Consider the following 22,287-nt stretch of genomic DNA (forward strand, 5'->3'; position numbering starts at 1 on the left):
CCCAGACTCCTGCAGAGTCTGGGCATCCTCTCAGCCCCCACGACCGGTCAGTCAGCAGGGCTCCGAGAGCCCCTCTTTCCCACGAGCTAGCTTTATCTCCCCCAGCGGCTCTGGAAGCTCCCTCCTCACCTTCCATGAAGAGCCCGTACACGTAGGAGCCCTCTCGGGGGGGAGCGGTCACGTCCTCCCGATTTTTCTTGGTCACTTCCACAGACAGACACATCTTGTCCAGGGGCCACTCGTTCTTCCTGGCCATGGACTGCATGATGGCCGTGAGGAAGGACTGGGGGTTGAAGAACCCAGCCAGCCACACGGTGGTAGGCAGGGCGAAGTCTGTCGTCCAGGCCTCGAGTTCCTGGGAGCAGGGGGACCGTGGCTGAGCAGTGGCAACGCAAAGCCGTCGCGAAGCCAGCTGCCGTCCTGCGACAGAGCTTTGCTGTCTGGCTCCGTTCTCAGTGAAGGAACAGGAAGAGGGTCACAGAGGGAACGGCTCAGCACTTGAGGATAGGTTAGGGTCCCGAGAGAGGCTTTTGCCTTTGTCATCTTGCTCCTCATGGAGGGTGGCTTACCCTGAACGTTGGCTCGAGGGAGAGCTGAGGGACGCCATGCTCGTGGCAGATGTGCTTTTGTTTCCCCCTTTGGGAGGAGATGCCTGCGTTGTCAGGGGTCGGGGTGCTATGGGCCGGGCCAGGCCAGCAGGACCGTCCAGAGCGTCCGTCACAGCCACGCTCCTGCAGGCTCTGGGGGCTGCTGCGCCTGGGCACTCGGGTCCCCGGGTCCCCGCTCAGGCAGCGGCTGAGAGGACGCAGTGCTTACCCTGATGCGGAGCAGCAGGTCGGCGTACCAGGCCGCCAGGCCCATCATGGAGGGGTAGGCCCGGGCCACCCACGTGTCCGGCACGGTGTCGTAAAAGAGAGCCGTGGACAGGTCTTCCATGTCGGTGGTGATGGTCAGTTCCCCCTGAGGAATACAGGGGTGCCAGGGAACCCAGGCTGAGCCCCACTTGCCCACTCGCAGGAGGGTGGGAGAGCACAGGCCCCAGCGTGTTTTGTGAGTTGTCGGCACAGTGTGGCTTTGCGTGGGGCCTCTAGAGACACCCTGTGTGAGGGCCACGCCGGCATTTCCTGCCAGGGAGCAGTCTGGACACCGGCTGTGGCTTGTTCTAGGTGCCTAGAACTCCAGCCCCGGGAGCGGAGTGGAGTGAGAACATGCTAACCCAGGGCCCAGGCTCCCCGGGGCTGGGTTTACCACTGGGTTTGCAACCAAGCCACGTCCTTGGGGGCCCGGCAGACCCACATTCTTTTTACCTTCAGCCCCAGGTTCAGCTCCTTTAGTGAACGACGCATTTCATTGGTCAGGATGTTCATTCTTTCACATTCTTGAAAAGCCACTACCACGTAGGGGGTCTTTTCAGCGGCCTTTGCCATGATCTCGGCCATGTTGAACGTCTCCGGGATCTTCTCGAGGATTTCGTCCAGCACGGCCTTCACCTGGAAGTCAGTCCCCGTCCCTGCATCGTCACCAAAGCAGAGAGCCCTCCCCACAAACCACAGGGTCAAAATAAACGTCCAGACGTCCTTGGGAAGAGGACAGGCGAGTGGACTTGCTGGAGATGCAGAGTCACAGGTGCAGCCACACCTTTGGCAGGGGCAGGGAGCCTCGGCCCACAGGCTTTGACTGCTCTGGTCCCACCAGCAAGGCCCTGTGGCCGTGCGCAGGTCAGGCCAGGTGGCCCCAGGCCTCCCAGACACTCCCAGGGCACGGGCTTCCTTCCCGCCGTGAGAGTTACCCAGCGTCACAGGATTGTGACTCTGTCCTCCCGGTGGGCTGCCTGTAGGGACTGTGCTGGTCTCACCCTCTCAAGGCGTGGCCACACAGTGGTCACCTGCACCACTGTCCATCAGTCAATTTCTAATTTCAATCATTAGACTGAGAATAGGTCCTGGGCCTAATCGCGGTAAGGGTCTTAGGTCAGGAATTTGGTGTAGTCACTGTGAAGCCCAAACGTGGGTAACACGCAATAGAACTTTTCCAGGATATGGGAAGTGCAGAGGTGCTCGGGAGATGGCACAGAGGGAGTACAGACGAGTGAGAATTTGGGCCGTGCGCCTGCATCCTCTGAGCTGCTCTAATTCTTTGAGTGTCAACAGGACCTGCCCGTTGTGGTCCCCAAGCTCCCCTGGAAGGGCTGCTCTCATGTGCCAGACTGTCCTGTACGGGCCTCACCGCGGCTCGTGTCCAGGCAGGCCAAGGTTGGGAACGCGCAGCTGGGGAGGCTGGGAGACTGCAGGGAGGGCGGGCGGGGGGCGCGGATCCGTCTCCTAGGCCACACTCGCACCGCGCCCGCAGCCCCCGTGGCCAGTGGGGGCCTGTTACCCTGCTTGCGGGCCCCACCCCGGAGTTTCTGATGCCCAAGGCCTTGCGAACAAGCTCCCACTGTGCCAGTTGGGGCTGCCCTCTGGGGACCCCCCCCCAGGACCAGGAGGACCCTCCTTCCTCTGGGTACTAAGGATCCTGCCTTCTCCTCTCGAGATACTCCTGTGCCGGCTCCCGAGTCGGTCTCCTTGGGCTGCATTTCCAGGACCGTGCGGAACAGCTTCTCCGAGGTGACCGTCAAAAAGCCAATCTCTGCATTGGGGTGCAGGCCGTACAGATAGGGACTCTCCGGGGGGAGGTTCTCGTCGATGTATTCATGGTAACCCTGGAAAGGGGGGGTGCGGAAGCAGGCTGCAGGGCTCGTGTCCCCGGTGCAGCTGCCTCTGGTTCCCCGGCCCGCCCGAGGCCCACCCCCTTTGCTCCCCGGCCGCAGGAAGGAAATTTCCACTCCCCCTTCCCAGAGGCTGCATTTCTCATCCTCGCTTACGCTGGCCGTCTGGGTTCTTACTCAATTATTGATACTCCATTTGTGATGCCGGCTCTCACCGGGAGCCAGCCAGCACGCATTAACCCTCCTTGCCGTTGCGTCAGAGTGAGCTCATGCTCAACGCGTCGTCCTCACCTTGTAGTCCAGGTTAGGGGGGATCTGGAACCCGGGGGCCAGGAGGACCTCTCCCTCCAGCATCTCTGCGCGGATGTACTCGGCCAGGTAGGTCCTGCACAGCCGGCGGTCCCAGTCGTCCGTGATGTGGCCACCGTACATGATTTCTCCAAAAAGGTAGCGGAGATCATCCCAGGGCACCTTGGGAAAGATGGACACGGTTAGGGGAAGGTCCACCGGGCCAGGCGCAGGTGGTCCACCCGGCACTCAAGGGCCAGCTACTCCACGAGCCATCTGCTGCTGCTTCCCCTGCCCCCAGGCTGCTCAGGACCACCAGGTGCAAGGACCACCCTTCTCCCCCCGGCCATGCTCTCCCTGGGGCCCCTCGCAAAGGGCCGTGCAGCTTCTCCCTCCGTCTGGGGCTGAGGCCCCCGCCCCCGCTTGCTCTCTGCCTTGACGGTGGCGCCAGGGCTCTCGTGCTGGTGCCGCAGACGCCCCGGCCTGAGTCAGAGCTCAGTCCCCCGCCTCTGCCGGTTACGGTCTGTGACTGCCCCGTCACGGCCGCTCTCAACGAGAGCAGTTTAACTCCGTGTGGCGGGTGTTGACTCAGGCACCGTGAAGTCCGATTACTCATGTCTTCCAAATGCTTCAAGTAGGTCTTCCTCTGCTCCCCTGACATCGTCCTGGCTCTGCTATTCCGTGCAAATCCCATCATTCCAGGCAGTTCCTGTGCCCCGGGGCTCTCCAAAGTCACACAGATGGCTTGGAGCAAAGACCCAACTTGGCCGTGTGCGCAGACACGCTCTTGCCACCAGGCCAGGTGCCCTCTCTGGCCTCTTCTTGTGCCATGTTCTGCCACTCATCCTGCCCCCCGGCTATTCCTGCTGTCCCCACGCTTCCTTGGTTTCCCGGCACCTCAGCCTCTGCTCCTCTTCCTTTGGAGCCCGGCGCCTGTGCAGCCGCTTCCGCAAAGCCAGGGACTCTGCTTTCAGCCTCCACGCATCCCGGCGTGTGGCTTGTTCCCCCACATGGCGCCGTCCAGGGAAGTGCAGTGGGAGCCACGTCTGTGATGCTAAACTTTCCAGCGGCCACAAGAAAAGTAAGATCATTCCCACGTGTAATCAGTATAAAAATATTAATAAGATCCTTTGCATTCTTTTTTCAGCAGCGAGCTCTTGAAATGCAGTGTGTGCCTGCACACGCTGCCCCTCATGCCACGGCAGGTGGTGGGTAGCCATGGCACTGGCAGGCCCGCCGGGACCGTGCGGCTTGCGGTGGGCCTGTCCCCGAGTTCGCACACCTGTTTGCCCGAGGATTGGGGCTCCTCAAGGGTGAGGTGGGCATCTACGCAACGTTGGGACTTCCACAGTGTCCTACCTAAAAGAGCTGTTTATCAAATACCATTGAATTAAAATTAATTGAATAAGACCTAGATTAATCAATTGTCTGGTTCAGTCTCATGAATTGTTACTTCGAACATTGATATGCTCTAAATTCTCATTTTGTGACTTAAATATTTTTCTCTGCTTATCTTGAGGGTGTGCTGAGCTGCCTAGAGGCAGGCAGGGGCACACCCACCCCGCTCCGCCTCCCCGGGAGGGTCCCTTCGGAAGAGGCCCGGGAGGGAGGCCCTGTGTGTTCCCACATCTGCTGGTTAGAATCCCCCGGAGACTCCTGTGGGAGACAGAGCTCTCCGGGCCTCTCCCCGGGAAAGCCCAGGCAGGCCGTGTGTTTCCAACCAGCACTCCAGCTGATTTCTCTCTCTGGCCGTGTGGGAAGCCCTGACCTACGTCCTCAGAGCCGGGACCGAGCGGGCCACGGGCAGGGACAGCATCTCCATAGGCGGGTACGTGCGTCAGCTGTGACCTGTGCCAGGAACGGAGAGCGCAGGGAGCGGTGGGGAGTCGCAGAGGGGAGAGGGGGCCTCCCCGAGGACGTGAGCCCCGTCAGCAGGACGCGGCGTGTCCGAGGCACACCATGTTCACGCTCACGCGGTGTCTCGGCCAGCTTAGAAACTGTATCTCTGTGTATGCGTGGGGAAAATGGCCACGGGAGTGTCTTAAAGAAATTCTAGTGAGACTATTCCCCCCACGCTCCTGTCCCCAGAGGGACCACACTAATAGTGAGGACGAAAAGTCCTTTTTAGCATCTCCTTGCGTGATTTGTATTAAGATACAGACCTTGTCTGAGGTAAAACGCGCCGCGCGCACACCGTCCCATCTCCTGGTGGATGGGGACTGCCTTTCCCTCTCCCCGGTGGCACCCACAGGACCATGGTGGCCCTCCTCGTGGGAAGCTCTGTAGCAGCCCCCCGGGCAGGGTGGGTGCTTGTCCTCATCGGTCAGCCCCGTGGACCTTTCTCAGGCTGCGCCGACCTTTCCTTGCCTCCCCCTGCCGATCTTGGGCTTTGTTACGAGGAGTGGGAAACAGGACGGTCCCTAAGGCTGGCCCCTCCCCTCCTCAACCTGGGTCTGGCTCCAGCCCCTGGCGAGGCCACAGCCCAGGAAGCCCTGCTTGTCCGGCCAGCAGGAGTGCTGTGAGCTGCCCCCAGGGAAACCCCGCAGACAGCCGACAGCTGCAGGGCGGGGGGCAAAGGACAGATGGTAATTGCTATGTCAGTTGCTGAGATCACAGACGTTACTGTGCTTCAGATTTTCTTTGGTTTATGAAAACTACTTAACATCTTTTAAACATAAGACTCAACAAGAGGGAGGGAGGGGAAGGATGGATGGAAGAAAGAGGGATTATGTCCAAGCAGGAGGACGTACCGGGGGCACTGATTTGGGGGACATGCAACCCCTTACCTTGGGGTTGGCCTCCAGGTAGTTGTAGAGCACGTTGATGGAGATGGTGAGGTCCCCGTTGTTGAAGGGGTAGGACCGGTTCCAGCCCTGGGCGCCAAACTTGCGCCTCTCGGCCACCACGGCGTGGAAGTAGCACAGGGCGAAGAGGATGCACTTGAACTCGATCTCTTTGGTGCACATCTCCAGGGTGTCCTGCGGGAGGGCGACACGTTCCGTCAGGTGTTGCGGGAGCGGGAGGGGAGACTTGTGCACAGAAGTGCCCCCAGGTGGGACCAGAGCCGTCTTCGACAGCTGCTTTGCGGGGGTGCGGGGGGCGCGGGGGTGCGGGGGACACTGGCTGTGATCTGAGCTGGTCTCTCCTGCCAAGGCTGAGGTACAGAGCCGTTTCTTTTTCCTGTTTCTTTCAGAAATGCAGTTTTGTCACTGTTAAGTATTTATTACAAGTTGAATTATTGATACTGCTTCCTAATAAAATCTTCCCAAATAATGGAGCCATGAAAAAGAAAGGGTTTGCTGCGCAGCCCCTGCCCCCCGATGAGCCTTCACCAATTGTTTTTAAGAGCGTTTGGGATGGTGTTTGCATGCAGCCGGTGAGGAACGCTGGTAATTACGAGGAACATTCTTTCTTATATTTCTCTGCTGCCCTAGGCGCCTGCAGCTTCTGTTCCCTCTGTCCTACGGCCCAGCCGCCCTCGTCACCTGGCGTACCCGCAGGCCTCAGCCGCAGCCCGGACGAGGCGTCCTCCTCAGTGCTGGCTGTCACAGGGCTCCAACTGGCCCAGAGGCCTCCTGCTGTGCCACCACCCACCTGTCACTGAGACTTTTGCAAAATACAATAAACACGAACTACTAAAGGAAAGCAGATCGTGTGCTTGCGTTCACAGCAATGCCAGTTTCTACAAAGGTTACTCAATGTCTCCTCTCGATGTCTGTACTGGTCTCACCACGGGTGGCAGCAAACCATCCTCCCACGGGCACCGACCCCTAGCCGGGCGTGAGCGGCGTGGTCCCACGACACTGAGAGTGTCTCATGGCATTTGTCACAACGGACTCCCACACCCGGGGTCCTGTCTGTGCCCCTCGGCATCCCGCAGGCCGCCAGCCCCGGTCGTGGGTCGCTGCACCCCCGGCCCCTCCAGCGTGTGTGAGGCATTGGTAGCGATTGTTCGGTTAAAGGAACCACTGACCCATTTTAAACATTTGTTTTCTGCTTTCAGTTCCCTCTTGCTTTCACGCTTAGACAATGGTGTGTCCTTTAAAAGCCGGTTGGGAATTGTTAGTTGGTATCTCAGATATTTCATATGAGTGGTTTTTTTAAACAGTGAATCAGATGCAGAAGTTGTGTGTTCACGGAACATTGTACTCCCCGAGCAGGTCCTTGTGAGGTGTTGTAGAACACGGCGTTTCAAAACCTCAAGGTTATGGGCTCCAGCTGGGAGATCCCACGTGTGCACACAGGAAGTTCTCGTCCAGAGCAGAAACGAGGCCCCCGAAGAGTAAATGCAGATGCTGAGCTGTGCAGAGGGAGCTGTTCCCGTGGGCGAGAACACCAGGCAGGCTGGAGCAGGTGGCGTTTTGGCGAAGCCCCGAGGGTTGTGAGGTTTGGGTTGCAGGGCAGAGTCGGGTGAGGCAGTCCAGGCAGAGATGGGCGTGGAGGAGACCCAGCCAGCGGGCGCCCTGCTGCCCCGGTCCTCGAGACCTCCACCCTCCATCTTGGAGGCAGCCAGAAGCCACTGCAGTTGCTGGCGGAGGACTAGGCTTGCCCGGCCAGCTGTTTGGCGGTGTTCTTGCTGACGGCAAGGAAGCCGGGTCTTGGAACCAGAGCCCGAGCCCCAGCGAAGGCAGCCTCACCACCGTCACCCGTCGCCTCCAGCAGCGGGGCGCTGCGGCCTGTCCGCCTGCGGTCGGCCTCGGGACCAGTACCAGACGACGGGGCTGCCAGGAGGGGTCAGGGGGCGCTGGGGCCCCAGTAAAGCCGGCTGACCTTCAGGGGCCACCGGGGGGAACCTGGCCCCACCTCCAAGGACACAGTAAAGACTAGTTCATCATCTCCAAACATGACGAACAGCACTTACTGGTGCTGACCTGCAGGCTCATGAAACTGATTAAAAAGTGCGGTTCTGCTTATGAAGCTTTAAGTAATAAACAGTGCCATACTGCTTTAAATTATTTGCATTTTACAGTCTTTTGGGAATGTATTGATTTTGTTGTGTGAGGGGTGTGTGCGTGCATGTGCTGGGCGTGGTGTCTCCAGACCTCAGCGTCCGTCCCCAGCTCCCAGGGGCTGCTCAGGGGACGCGGGGACTGGTGCTAGGCTGCCCCTCGCAGCCACTGCCCTACCTGGGTGAAGAGGTCCAGGGCCTTGTGCAGGTTGGCGTACATGCCCGTGGGGGGCTCGTTGGTGATCTTGATGGCATTTTCCAGGATGCCCTGGGGGATGATGTGGGACTCGGGACTGGGCGCCGGCTCCGCGCTGATGAACACGCGGTAGTCGTCATGGCTGCCAGTGCTGTAGCGCTCCACCTTCTTGTCCAGGGTGCTCAGCCACCGCGCCACGAGGTGGATGTTCTGTAGCCGAGACCAGGCATTAGCTGACCCCACACGCTTCCCACGTCCCTGGGCCCACCCCAGTCGTGGGCAGGGCTCTTCTCACCAGCACCGACACTCGCCTGGCGCCTGGCACCACCCCTCCTCCCCACTCCGTCCAGCCTAACCAGGTGCTGGGCATGCTGAGATATTTTCAGCCAAGCAACTGAGGCACCAGAATCTATTTTGGGGCTCAATTAATTCAAAACTTCCAGATTTATGGCTGGTCCTTCTCGTCCTCCCCAGCAAAGGCTGAGATTGTGTGGCCCCCACCCCTCCCCTTGAAGCTGAGGTCTTTCCATGGGGGCCAGGCTGGGCCCTGTGGACTGAGGTCACCACACCTTGTGGACCTGTGGCTGCCGGGCAGGCTTGGAGGCCCTCATGGGCAAGCCGGAAGCTAGGAGGGGTCTCGGGGGGCTCCAGGCTGCCAGAGTTTAACCAAAACATGGGGGGTGTCTCTGGGGTGCTATGGCCTTTGCCGCCTGCCCCAAGCAAGGAGCGGGAGGGGTCTTTGTCAACCTAGCATTTGTCTTTTAAATAGTATCTCTTTAGGGGTGCTCTGGTGGGCACCCAGAGTCTTTCTCGCCACTGCAGAACCCAGGCTCTCACTGGGTGGTCATGGCGCCCACACCTCCCGCTGACCTGCACAGAGCCAACACCCTGGGTGCCCCGCTCGGTGGGCCGGGGGATTTCCCTCCACAGCTCCCATCTCCTGCTCCTTCCGGGCCTTCCAGCCCGCCCCTGTGCCACCTCGGGAGGGAGCCCCCACCGGGGTGCCGGCCGCCTGCTACCTGCAGAATGACCCAGTGTCCGTTCTCCGCAGCCACGTCCAGGGCGTTCTCGGCCACCACCTCTTGTCCCTGGCCCAGGGACACATTATGGAGTTTTCCATTATCTATGGTAAATCCCAGTTTTTTCCCTAAAAGAAAAACAGGAAAAGCACAAGATGATGAAATGACAAAGGTTCGGGCTCTGCGCTCCGCAGCCGGGAATCCCACACACCTCCCTTCCCGCTTTTACTGTGGCGAGAGACACACAACGCAGTTTACAGTTCCGTGACACTCGGTACATTCACGGTGTTGTGCAACCGTGAATCTGGCACGTCTCCATCGCCCCGGAGGGAGTCCCCGTGTGCACGAAACTGTCACTGCCAGTCCCCCTCACCCAGCCCCTGCCACTGCCAGCCCACTGTCTGCCGCCACGATTCCCCGATCGTGGATGTTTCACGTGAGTGGAATCACGCAGCCTGTGGCCTTTCTGCCTGGCTTCTCTCCCTCAGCATGTTCTGTGTTCCACCCACGCTGTGCTTGTGTCAGTACTTTTCTCCTTTTGCAGGGAACAATTTTCCCTTGCGTGGCCCTAGCACACCGTGTTTATTCACCCAGCCGAGGGACTCTGGGTTGTTTCTACCTTTTGGCTACTGTGAAAGAACATCTGAACACCTGTTTTCAGCTCTTCTGGGTGTAGACCCAGGAGTGGAACTGCTGGGGGTCATACGGTAATTGTGTGTGTCACTTACTGAGAAATTGCCACAGTGTTTTTCCCAGCAGCTGCAGCAGTTGCCACCCCCCCGCCGACCCCCTGGCAGCGTGCGAGCGTTCCAGTCTCCCCACAGCTGCCCAGCTCTTGTTTTCTGTCTTTGGCAACTGCCATCGGGGGGCTGTGAGGCGGCGTCTCGCCGTGGCTCGGGTTTGCATTTTCCTGGTGGCCAGTGATCTGACACAGGCCCCGTTTCTGAGAACATCGCTCGCAGGCTACACTTACCCAAGGCCTCCACGTCCTTCAAGGGGTCTACCCCCGGGGACAGGATGAAGAAGATCGGTGTGGAGGGGCTGCTTTCCTCATAGGACTTAGAAAACTCCACGCTCCGGCCTTCCACGAACTTGCTGCCCATCTTCTCCTCCACGAAGTTCCTGAGGGCAACGGAAACCGAGGCTCAGCCCAGGGGCGAGGGGCTCGGGTGGGCCGTGGCCCAGGCAGAAGTGCCACTATCTTGGTAGACTCTGGTCAGCAGAGAAAGGTCGCTGGCGGGGGGAGGGGCCCATGTGCCGGGCGCCCTGTGAGTCCTCCCCGGGGCAGTCTAAGCAGCGCGGGGCTGCGATCCCACACACGGGGCCGCTGCGAGCGGGGCCGAGAGGGAAGGAAGTTCACGTCAGAGCAGTCTGGGTGAGCCTGAAAGACCCCAAAACACGGAGAATCAGAAAAATCAAAGAAAAAGTAACTTTAGACCACAGAAACACCTCTGTGCTGAGCCCCAGTCTCTCTCTGTCTTGACCCCAGTGGGTCTGGGGCCGGTCGAGGACCTGGGTAATCCTCTTTTGGGAAACCTAGCGTGGTCGGGGTGGTCTTTGGATCCCAGGTATCTGCCTGTCTCCCATTATCACAATGGCTGAGCTTACTATGGTCTGAAGGGATCCTAAGAATTAAGATTTATGAGCTTTTAACGTCCAGCCTTGTCTCCGGAAGGACGACAAATGACCACGTCCTGGGGGTGGGAGCCGCCCGTCTCTAGGCAGCTCAACCCGAGTGCCCCGAGCGTCCCACCCAGCCTGCTCCAGCTCCTGGCTCGATGAGGGGCTCTCTGGGGGTGCCTCTACCTGCTGTTCATCTCCCCGTTCCGGCTTTCACTGACTGGCGGTGGGGTGAGGAGGGAGGGGGGAGGGGAGGGGGGAGGGGAGGGGAGGGGGAGGAGTTGCTGCTCCTGGAGGCCCCGATTCTGTTTGTCCAGGCCTCTGGCGTTGACTCAGTGTGGCTGCCGTGATCCTTGTCCAGGGAGGGACTAAGGGGCTTCCACAACGTCCTGAGTCCTAGCTCTGGGCAGGTATGGAACAGAATCACCTTTGCTATTTCCTGGCCAGGCCAGGGCTGCTCTCTGTGGTGAGTTAAGGATGCAGAATAATAACATGCGCTTGGTCCCCGCCAGGCTGCACCACCTCCTGCGTGTGTCCTTGGCAGAGGGGCGCGGGGGGCCAGCCCCCAACCACTCCCAGTAAACCACTGGCAGCTTGCGATTGGCCACAGCGGAGTATTTACACCACAGAAATTGGCTGTGAATGAAGGCTTTTTTTTTTTTTTTTTTTCTTGGAGAGCCAGTTTGCCAGCAAACCTCTCCACCCTGGGTGGGTGAGCTGCTTCCCCCTCCCTGCACCAGTGTGGGGGTGGCCTGCCTCCCAGGGCTGCTGGAGGAGCCTGCGAAGGCTTCGGCAGCGCCCGGCACAAGGCGCCCTCGCTCAGTGCCAGCTGCTATTCTTACTTGCTGTCTATTTGCATTTCCCAGCTTTTAAGCTACATTCTCCCTACATAATCAGGGTGGTGAATCTGCTTTCCTCGGTGCCATGGAAATGTTAGACATTTCAGAGCCGAGGAACACGATCTGGGTTCACGTGGTGTCTGGGATCGGCCGTGCCACTAGGAAGTGCACTGCTGCGTCTGCAGTTGGTGGCTGTTTCCTTGTTTTGGGTCACCAGAACGCCATCACACACACTAACTCAGGGGGGCAGGGAGGCCACCTCATCTCATCTTCAGATGAGGAGCCTGATGCCCCTTGAGTCTTGTGCCCCAAACACGCCAGCTTTCCCAGGCAGGTGCATGTCCTTCACCTTGGCCTTGCCTCAGCGTCCCCTACCTGTCTTCCAGCACCGGGTCCGGGCCTCCTCTCCGGGCCGGCACTGCCCTCCTGTGCCACACCACAGGGACTTCTTGTTTCATTCGTTGCCCCCGCCCCCCGCCCCCGCCCCATCCCTTCCCTCTTCTCTCCGCAGAAAACAAAACAAAACAGAAAAGTCTGAGTAACCCATGGTGTGATGTGAGTCGGGCCCCTGCTTGGCCGGGGGGTGGATTCTGTTCGGGACGTGGGTGTCTTTTGGGAAATCCGGCTGCTTTCAGGCCACGAGGAAAAATGAAACGGAAAGAAGCCAAACAACCCGCAGACACTCCAAGAATGGACCCTGGGCTTGTTCTCCATGTTAAACTTTCAACATCGAGGGGTTTTAGGTCTGGAGAAATTGTTCATGAGATGAGAACACTTCGCTGGCAAAATAGCCCAAATTGACACCCATGAGACACTGACTTTGAATTTGCCACTGAGGGGTCGGAAGTCCTGGAATGCTAGTGGTGTTGCCATTGTTTTCTCCCCAGAACATCCTAAAAGGACCTGGCTTGTGTGGCCATGGTAGACATGAGCATCCACACTTGAAACTGCACTTTCAACCTAGGAGGCCACATGGGAGCCTCGTTTTACCATCGCGTGTCACGGGTGCCCCTCCCACTCAGGTTGGTGGCAGGGGAGCGAGGGGCCTGCTGACCACACTCAGACACACCGAGAGTTAAGGAGAATCAGGGCTGGGGTCGCAGAGGGGTGGAGTCCCCAAGAACCATGTGGGCAGGTGATTTCCCTTCTCTGAGCCCCGTCCCCTTCCTCTGCAGAACGGGGTGAGAATCCAGGGAAGACACTGACTTAGGTCCGAGGGTGTCTAACAACGTCCCGCCCGCGCTGCTCGCCTTTCTGGGGGCGGGCCCGGCGGGCACTCACTTGACGGCGTAGGTCATGCGGTCCGGCCTCATGCACCGCACCATGCAGAGCTTCTGCAGGGCCGTCTTGTTCTTCCACTCCTTGGGGAAGATTTCCTTCTCCGGGGCTTCCGACTCCACAAGCTTCTTCCACCGCTTGGCGGATCCTTCAATGTCACTGTCCAGGTTTTTGAACTCGTCCATCTCCGAAAGGGCCTAGGGGCAGGTGCAACAGTCCACGGACTCTTTCCACTCCCCACCACCCGCCCCCTGCCCCAGAACATTCTTTTACTTAATTCAGTAAGGAGAGGCCATCGCCTCAGGGGGAATCCGGGGCTCTGGGACGAGAGAGCCCGAGAGGCCTCTCACTGACCGCCTCATCGGGAGGAATCTAGTCTAGGGACATGAACTTGCCTCCCAGTCTGAAGGGACTAGTGGCTGCTTCTCTAGTGGTCCCTGGAAACAGGGCCATCCTATCTCAGGGGACCACCCTCTTCAGGGCTTTTTGAACAGAGCCCCTGAAACTCAAGGGTCCCCGAGTGCGTGTGTCTGGGAATCTGAGCCTTAGCATGTTGCACTTGGCGGGGAGGAGGGGGGTCCCGGGGAGAGGGGAGGGAGCTTGGGTGGGGGGGGACACGCCCCAGGCCTGGTCTGGCTCCCAGAGGATGCTGCCTGCTGGCTGTGCGCAGCCCGCAGGGGACCTAGCAGATGTCACAATCACGCAGGAAAGCAGAGCAGCCAGCCCGTCCTGGCCGCCATCCCTATCTCTGGGGCCTCCTCGCTTTACTGAATTTTACGGGCCTGTGGCGCCTTGTAATCTGGCCTTGTAAACATCCTCCGCGTTAGCCGGAAAGGCCCGGCGCGGGGAGAGTACACAGCGTTCAGTCTGCAGACGAACCTTGATCCCGCCCCAGCCTTGGTGCTGCAGGAAGTCCACCGGCGAGACCACCCCGGCCTTGAAAGGAAACCGCAGGAGAAAATCCAGCTCCACTGGGTTCAGCTCCTTCTTCATGGACAAGACCTGAGGGACACGAAGGCCACACACTCGCTGCTGGCCAGCAACGTGCCAACAGCCCTCGAAACGAGCCCTCGGGCCGGCGGGAGGAGCCCCCAGCCCTCAGGGGACGCATGTCCTGCCCTTTTGGGTTGGGGCAAAACTTTGTCTTCACTTTGTTGTGTTTTTTAAATTGTGGTGAAATCATCTAACATATAATTTGCCACTTTAACCATGTTAAAGTGTATAATTCAGTGGCATTTCATACATTCGCAATGTTGTGCAACTTCCACCTCTCTCTAGTTCCGGAACTTTCTCATTGCCCAGAAGGGAGCTCCGCCTCCATTAAGCAGTCGCTCCCCACCCCTCCCCCAAAAGGGGGAGTCTGGACCCCTTTGTACTCTGCCACCCTGTGGCCTTTTGCCATGGGAGGACGCAGCAACAAGGCCTCGCCAGACGCCAGCACCTTGACGTGGGATTTCCCAGACTCCAGAACCGTGAGAAATAAATTTCTACTGCTTATAAATGACCCGGTCCTTAGGTATTTTGTTACATCACCACAGAACGGGCTAAGAACGGCTATTTAATCAATTTAACGGAACACAGCTCTTTAAATGTTTTAGCAGCACTGTATAAACGAGGAATATTTGTTCATTGATATGTTTATTGCTTAAAAAATGTTACTCAGCATCTACCGCAGGCTAAGCACAAATGCAGGACGCTACCAGCACAATGTCACAAAATGACGTTTCTTTGTCACATTCTCCTCAGCTGACCTCAGGCCAGAGCTGCCCCTGGAGCACCTTGCCTGCTTCCCCCCCCCAGGCATGTCCCACGTCGTCCCCTCTGACTCTCGCTCTCCTGGGGTCTTGCTGAAATGCAGGTTTGGGTGCCCTAGAGCCGGCGGGGCCTGAGAATCTGCATTTCCAACAAGCTCCCAGGGGACGCTGATGGTGCCGGGCCACGGACTGCGCTTTGAGGAGCGAGGCTGGACCTTACCTGGAATGCAACTTGTGCCAGAAAAATGAGCTTGTCGCGCTCGAAGAGCCCCCGGGCCGTGTACATGTAGACGGAGTAGGTGATCTCGTCCGTCAGGTTGATGACGCGCTGCCTCACCTCGTCGGCAGGGGCGGTCCTCAGGATGGCTTTCTCGAACACCACGTTGAAGGCCTGGGGAGGTGGCCGTGGAGGCCGGCAGGGCTGGGCACCGTCGCTTCCCAGCCTGCCGTGGCCTCTGGCTTGTTTTGACTGTGGGTGGGGGGTGTCTAGGGGAAGAGCAGGGTGCAGGGACCAGCCCAGGCGCTCCCCAGGGAGCTGGCACCACACGGATCCGCCCCCCCAGCCCTCCGACCCCGCCCTCCCTGCCTCAGAGGGTGGCCTGGCACCGCTCAACGATGGCCCTGCGGGCGCCAGGCCCGGCCCCGGAGCCCGCACGCAGCCTCACCTTGAGAGAGAACTGGTAGATGGGGTTGATCTTGTTGAGGTCGTTCAGGATGAAGTACAGCAGGGACGCCCTCTCCGCGGCGGGGCGATAGCTCTCTCTTGCCTCGTTGATTTTAACTTCTGTGATTTTTGCCTCTTGCACCTCAAAACAAACAAAAGGGGTGGGGGTGAAGCCAGCAGGTGGACACCACCACGTGTCGGTGGGCCCAGCCCCCTCCGAAGCCCTTGGCTCCCTTGGAAGCCAGCGTAGTGGAAGCAGGTGCTGGGGGGACCCGCGCCCCTCCTCCCCGCTCACTGGAGGGGACCACTCGCCCTGCCCCCTGCCACCATGCTCCGCCCAGGGCTCGCGGGCGCAGCCTCGGAGGACGGGTCGTACCTTCTGCTCGATCTCGCTGGCCGTGTGTTTGGTGGTCTCGAGATTCTCCACCAAGGCAGTGTCTCCTAGAAAGTTCCCCGATGCGGCCGACAGACGGGCCAGGAGAGAATCTTCTAGCTCTTTCAGAACAATCTTAAATTCATTTTGAGACTTGGTGAGGTTGGCCTGCCGGGGAAGCACAGTCAGTGAGCGCGAGGCCTGGTGGCTGTGCAGCTCGGCCACAGCCCTGGGGCCTAACGGGAGCAGGACGCCGTGGCTGACGGCTGACGGGAGCTGCGGGAGGGGCCCCGCGGCGGCGGAGGGGACCTGCACCTGGCCACCGGGCTTCCTGTCGGGACGCTGTAGGGGAAGAATGGGGAGACAGGTGGGCCTGGGACTGCCCTGAGCCCACGAGTGTGGCCAAGACAGAGCCCCGATGTGGCCGGCAGCCAGGCCACTCTCACGGGGCAGCGCGTGGGAGCTTAGAGCCTGTGAAAACTGCAGTGGCTCCCGTTCTGCGAGTGCGGCGGTCCTTTGAGTTAGAATTGAACTTGGAGCTGGATGAGGACAGAGCTGGGGAAGAAGCAGTGACTCCTGTCGCACGAGAAGACACGACTCAGTGGGACAAGCCGAGACACCCTCGGAGAGAAGCAACAAGACCCTCGGGGCTGGTGGCCGCTCACAGGGACCCTCATGTGGACCCGGCCCCCTCTGCCCCGCCGGCCGCTACCTCCTGGGAACCCGACCCCGTTACCTTCAGCTGTTCTAGGTCTGGGCGCTCTTTGGCCACCACAGCCGCCAGGAGCTGGTCCTCGAGGCCGTCCCTGGTGACCAGGAAGTTGATGAGGGTGCACTGAGCCTGCATCTCTGGCTTGTAGTGTGGGTTGAAGTACTTGGTGTGCAGGATCAGGCGGAAGTCGTGGTGGTACTCCACCTCCTTGTCGCCAATCTTGATGAACCTGGACGGCGGGGGGAGGGTCAGCTGACACGGCTCTGCTGACCCAGCGACAGCCACACAGCACAGCCACCTTCGCCCCAGCTCAGGGCCGTCCCCAGGCCGGGCTGCCGCCTGGAACCCCTGGTTGCTGGAAGAGCACCGCAGGTCTCCTCATCTGTCCCTCCTCCCTGGCCTGGGACGTGGGTCCTTCTAGAAGATGCATCACCGTTTCCTCTGGGTGGTTCGGTCTGATCTTCCCAGCAGTGTTTGCTCACCTCTGCTGCACACTGAGCTCATCTGGAGCCTTGACAGAAGTGCTCAGGACATGGTCCCTTCTGGAAATTCCCCAGGCTGGACCCCGGCTCAGCTAATCCGCCGTGGGGTGTCACTGCTCTCTGGCTCCTGGCTCTGCTGTCCCCCTTTCTCTGGTTGGGCTCACTTTGGGGGCCCCTGTCTGACCCCACCCCTGGGCATCCGCACTCATTCCTCGCCCTGCTCGGGGTCCAGGACGCCAGCAGATCCACTCACCACCTCCGCTCTGGGTCCCTGCGTCCCCCCCTGCATGTAAAGGTGGCTCCTGTCAATTCTGACATTTACATTTTTAAAGTTGGTTTAACCGTTTTTATATGATAAAAGTAAAACAAGCCCAGTGCATCAGCTGATGGGAAACAAAGTGTGGCACATGGAACATCGTTCTGCCATAAAAGCGAAGTACTGACGTGTCCTACCACACGCATGAACCGCAAAACCGGCATGCAAAGGCAGAAGAGCCAGACACAAAAAGGCGCACAGTGCGTGAGTCTACTCATGTGAAACGTCCAGAACAGGCCAATCCATAGACAGGAGCTAGGTCAGTGGCTGCCAGGGCCCAGGAGGGAGGGGTATGAGGAGTGATGCTGAACGGGGTGGGGTCTCCTCTTGGGGCGGCGACAACGTCGTGGCACTAGACAGAGGGGACAGCTGCACAGCACTGTGAGTACTAAATGCTCCTGCTGCGATTTGCTTAATTTTATGTTATGGGAATTTCACCTGAATTTAAAAAAGGTAATACACTACCAAGATTTGCAAAATGCATAAGAACAGAAAGAAGAAAAATGTCCCCACTAAAGACTGCCCTCTGGAGGTGACCGCTGGTAAACGCCGGTGCACTCCTGGCAGGGTCGGCCGTCCTGGTCTTTCCACACCGGGCGGCACTTTGCTAAGGCTGCTGCTCACCAGGCAGGTGTCACCGGGATTAAACCACGGAGGTGGAGACAGCTACTCACTTTCCCTTTTTGATTGTGTTCCTGCCCAGTAAAGGATCCAGCACGGGGTCCACGGTTTCCCCAATGTTCTCGATGAGCAAGATGTCCCCTTCTGAGATGGCCTGCTCGATGATGTCCAGGTAGCTGCAGGCACAGCACAGGAGCCACTCAACGAGAGGGCCCAGTGACGGACGGCACGCCTGACGGGCAGCCCTCGCCCTCGAGTGAGGCGATGCCAGAGGGAGGTGCCCCAGGAGCCCCAGGCTCGTTGCTCCAACAGCTCAGCCTTTCCCGAAAGGAGCTGAAGGGCTTCTCTGTGAGCCACCCCGTGGTCTGCTGGGCGTGGCGGTGAGCACGGGAGCAGCTCTGAGCCGCTTCACGGCTGCAGACGCAAACACTTTCACATCCGCGTTGCACCTGATTTTCCAGCCATGGTTTCTCACGTGTGATGAGAAAACAAACCACACGGACCAGGGAAACGGCCAGCAAGTGCCAGGCAGGACGCAAACCCAGGTGGAGAGCCTGGGCCTGGTTCCTCCCTGCAGGAGAGCAGGTGATGGGGCTAGGGGAAGAACCCCGAGTTTAACCCTTCACTACTGTGCTGCTCCCCAGGGCTGCATAGTTAAACCACGAGCAGCTCTCACATTGGGGGGCCCAGAGTGTGTTTCCGGGCCCGGGGGGCCCAGTGGCTGCCGTAAGCCCCTTCTGCCCTCACACACCTCTTCTGGCCCAGGCGGATGGCTTTCAGCTCACTCCCGTATTTGTTTTTGATCCACTTGATTCCTTGAAGCTGGGCGTCCACGATCAAGGGCCAGCGCTCCGTGTTGCACAGGATGGTGGCATTCTCGGTGGACATGCGGTCGCTGGGGAGGCCCTGGTTGTTCCAGGTGGCCACGTCCGCGTCGTCCGTCAGCAGGCTCAAGGGGTCTAGGCCCTCCGTGATGGGGATGGGGACCTGCCGGGGGAGGGCGGGCACTCTTCCTCAGGAGGGTGACACGACCTTACTACGCGGTGCAAAGCAGCCGTGCAAATACTGCTGCTGTTCTGCCGTGCTTAGACGTGGGACCAGCCGGGAGATCTGGGTGGACACGGCCATTGGCCTCGCTCTGGACGGAGCCGCTCACAACTCGGCCGGCAGGGACGTCAGCGTCAGCAACGTCGGGCCACGTGCCGAACCCCAACTGGGCCGGAGCCTCAGCCCCAGATTTCCCACATGGTGAACAGGGCCACCCCTCTTACCTTTAAGTGATTGACGTAAGGAATCCAAAATTTCTCTACCAGCTCATTCCGGTATTTCTTGGTGAAGTAGCCCACGTAGGAGACGAAGGCGGAGATGAGCAGGACGTCCCCGCATAGCGTGACCCCCTGCTTCTTGTAGTTCTCCACCGATTCCGCCCAACGGACGTTCTCCGAGGCCAATCCCCCCACCAGCCTGGAATGGGAACAGGAGAAAATAAAACGCATTTGCCCAAGTGAGAGAGAGTCAGACAAGACCAGTCCTCCACCTCTCAATGTCTGACTCTTCAGAGTTTCAAATCTGCACTCGGCTTGGTGGCTCAATGATGAAAATGCTTTGGGGAGTTTTGGGGAAACAAAAATAATGCTTTTCGGAGGCCCCTGGGAACACTGCCCTTCCCTGCCCCAAGTCGTCTGTGCCTGTGTCAGTGATACCCGTCTACGCTGACGTTATTTGACCATTTCTCCCCATGCTGGTGATGCTGCCTGGATGTCACCGAGCACTTGCTCAACCAGCAGGTGGCGGAGCCCAGGAGGGGACTGTGGTGGCCACAGGATGATGTGGCATGCAGAGGGGACCTGGCCCTGCGTGGAGTGGGGACTTCAGGGCGTGCATTGTGCTTCTCAGGCCACCAGCCTGAGGGCTGTCCCTGACCCCAGATGGCACACCATGAGCCTGAAAGTGTCGACGTCTTTGTTGAACGTCCAGGTTTCCCAGTTAGGCCCACTGAGGTCTGTCCGTGGCCACCTGAGCAGCCCTTGCTCCCCCGTGACCTAGAGACCACTTTGCTTTTCTTGCCAGGTGAGGTCAGGCCCGTGGCCCAGTGTGGCAGCCTCGAGCCCCCCGTGGCTCCTGAGCTCTTGGCCAGTCTGCACTGAGACCTGGTCTGCGCGTAAAATACACACGGGGTCTCGAGGGCTCAGGATGGGAGTGAGCACGTGAAATGTCCAATTGGTAATTTTAATATTGATTATATGTTTAAATGATAATATTTTGGCTACGTGGGGTTAAAATATATGATCAACATTAATTTCACCTGTTTCTCTGTACTTCTTCGATGTGGCTACTAGAAAAGTTCAAATGACAGACGTGGTCCACATTCTACTCCCAGCAGGCAGCACTGCCCTAGACCCCAAACCCGTGACAGAAACTGCAAAGTGGGTGCGCCCTGGCCGTGCAGTGACCCTGGGAGCCCGCACCCCACGCCACGTCGTGGGTGGCAGTGGATTCTGGGGCAAGGCCCTCGGGACACGGCGTCCCAGGCAGGTCTGGGTTATTCGGAACCCTACACCCCGAAGGTCACTGAATGCACAGGAGGACGAGGTCTGAGCCCAAAAAGTGAAAGCTGCAACGTGGCTCCTTCCTCTTCTTCCAAAGGCTTCAGGGTGGGCTTGTGCCTTTTGGGGGTCTGGGAGGCAGGAGGGAGGGCGTGGGAGGAGCTGCTACCTGTTGGCCAGCGAGATCACCCTGTTCGTGGCATCGGCCTCTTGCTGACACTTGATTTTCTCGGCTGTTGCTTTCTCGAAGGCTGAGGTCAGGTTGCTCAGGTTGGCGTTGAGCTCCTGGAGGCACAGCGGGAAAGGTCCTGGGACAGCAGCGAGAGGCATTCCCAGCACCCCCGGGGCCGGGCCCTGTGAGGGGCTCCCACGAGGCCAGGAGCGCCTGCAGCATGAGGGCCACGGGGACCAAGTGGCCCCAGGCGTGACCCAGCCCCCCTCGCCTGCGTTTTCCGTGATACTCAATAATTCATGGCAGCGGCCGTGCCAACCCCTTTTAAACAGGGATATCGACGGGCAGCGTGAGCAAGTGGCTCTGGTGTTTCGCAGGGACGCGAGCGAGCCAGCACTTACGGCAATCTTGTTCTTGATCCGGGACAGCTTCTCTTGTGCCTCTGCCAGTTCTGCATTAGCCTCCTCCAGGGCCTGCCTCTTGGGGGCCACGTCGCAGTAGACCTCGTAGAAGCGCACGATGTTGATGCACCAGGAGCACAGCCCCGCGGCAGCCGTGGACTTGGAGCGAATGAACTCGGGGTCGAACGTTGGATTGCCTTGGTAAGGCCTGGCAGGGGACACCAGACAGCCAGAGTCGCCCCGCCTGATTCTGAGGAAGCACGCCCAGAGAGGCTGAGCGTCTCGCCCAAGGCAGCACAGCTCCGACGGGGCAGTGCCCTGCTCTGTCACTCCCACTGCCCCAGACGGCATGACCCGATTTCCTGAGATGGGCACCAGGAATCTCAGATGATAAGGTTACAGGGATGAGACGTGTAAGAGATGACGTTGCAGGTGTTACCCTTTAGGGGAACATTACAGTGACCAAGAACAATGCCCACTGGTGTAGCTTAGACCTTTTAGAAACTAGTATTTTAAAAATGATGAAAACATCATTAAATATAACAAATGGAACTATCCACAGAAGGAAATTTGAATGGCTAATTCAAGGTATGGATTGAAAAGCAATTTCAGCTCAGGCTGGGATACAGCCCGTGTCCCTCGCTCTGGTCTACGTTACGCTGTGTTTGGCCTAATGTGAAAATGAGTTTGTATCCTTCAAACACACACCAAACGGTGTGGGATGGCGGCAGCCCAGAAGTTTGCTGGGTGACAAGGAGAAGACATTTCTTGAGGCGTCATTTGCAAATAGCAAATGGAACCAGCCTAAATGTTCAACAAAGCAGGAAGAGTTGGATTCATCTATGGCAAGATTGTACAACAGTTAAATCAAGCTTGCGAAGTGTGTTAATAACATAGGGAAAAGTGGTTCCTGTCAACAATGTTAAGTGAAAAGTAAAAGCAGAATAATTGTGTATGTGCAGTATTATTTCAACAATGAAAAAAAAACTTGAGAAACAGACTGAAAAATACACCCAGCGTCGACAGCGGCCACAGCCCGGAGGCAGGTCTGCGGCACAGCCCTGCTTGTTCCCTCGGACCTCGCGCTCTTCCGTGTTTGCCAAACATTTTCCGTGTCCAGCCCTCCTGCTCCCTGGAGGAGCTGGGAGCTACGGGGGCCCCAGCTTTGGTTGCTGGGCTCGGGGGTGTGGCCCTCTTCCTCAGTCCGGGTTGGGGACCCTGAAATTGGGCTGCCAGGGGGTGGTGAGCAGGGAGCCCCGTGGGGGGACGTGGGCCTGGAGCACTTACAGAGTGGAGCGCCTTGGTGACATTTATGGGTGAAAAGTGGAGTCCCTGTGACACCCTTCCCAAG

At 58.7% G+C, this 22,287-nt stretch overlaps 2 protein-coding genes across 2 annotated transcripts in view; one reads left to right on the forward strand and one right to left on the reverse strand.

Moving 5' to 3' along the window:
* The window catches only part of PGS1 (phosphatidylglycerophosphate synthase 1), a 64,716-nt gene extending 56,818 nt beyond the window's left edge, over positions 1-7,898 (forward strand). The window contains exon 10 of the mRNA XM_069482932.1: positions 6,430-7,898. The gene's annotated coding sequence lies outside the window, so the exon portion shown is untranslated. The remainder of the gene's footprint in view (positions 1-6,429) is intronic.
* DNAH17 (dynein axonemal heavy chain 17) overlaps positions 1-22,287 on the reverse strand; it is a 103,457-nt gene that overhangs the window by 1,449 nt on the left and 79,721 nt on the right. The window contains exons 60-79 of the mRNA XM_069482930.1: positions 20,937-21,144; positions 20,533-20,648; positions 19,089-19,281; positions 18,569-18,804; positions 17,871-17,993; positions 16,423-16,627; positions 15,690-15,854; positions 15,315-15,455; positions 14,870-15,040; positions 13,775-13,897; positions 12,899-13,092; positions 10,132-10,280; positions 9,159-9,286; positions 8,122-8,349; positions 5,782-5,973; positions 2,999-3,178; positions 2,519-2,701; positions 1,308-1,490; positions 817-960; positions 130-355 (exon numbers count right to left, since the gene is read on the reverse strand). Coding sequence (XP_069339031.1) covers positions 130-355; positions 817-960; positions 1,308-1,490; positions 2,519-2,701; positions 2,999-3,178; positions 5,782-5,973; positions 8,122-8,349; positions 9,159-9,286; positions 10,132-10,280; positions 12,899-13,092; positions 13,775-13,897; positions 14,870-15,040; positions 15,315-15,455; positions 15,690-15,854; positions 16,423-16,627; positions 17,871-17,993; positions 18,569-18,804; positions 19,089-19,281; positions 20,533-20,648; positions 20,937-21,144 — 3,488 coding nt within the window. The remainder of the gene's footprint in view (positions 1-129; positions 356-816; positions 961-1,307; positions 1,491-2,518; positions 2,702-2,998; positions 3,179-5,781; positions 5,974-8,121; positions 8,350-9,158; positions 9,287-10,131; positions 10,281-12,898; positions 13,093-13,774; positions 13,898-14,869; positions 15,041-15,314; positions 15,456-15,689; positions 15,855-16,422; positions 16,628-17,870; positions 17,994-18,568; positions 18,805-19,088; positions 19,282-20,532; positions 20,649-20,936; positions 21,145-22,287) is intronic.

This window comes from Eulemur rufifrons, chromosome 9, assembly GCF_041146395.1.
Source record: "Eulemur rufifrons isolate Redbay chromosome 9, OSU_ERuf_1, whole genome shotgun sequence".
In the NCBI taxonomy this organism is placed as follows: Eukaryota; Metazoa; Chordata; class Mammalia; order Primates; family Lemuridae; genus Eulemur; species Eulemur rufifrons.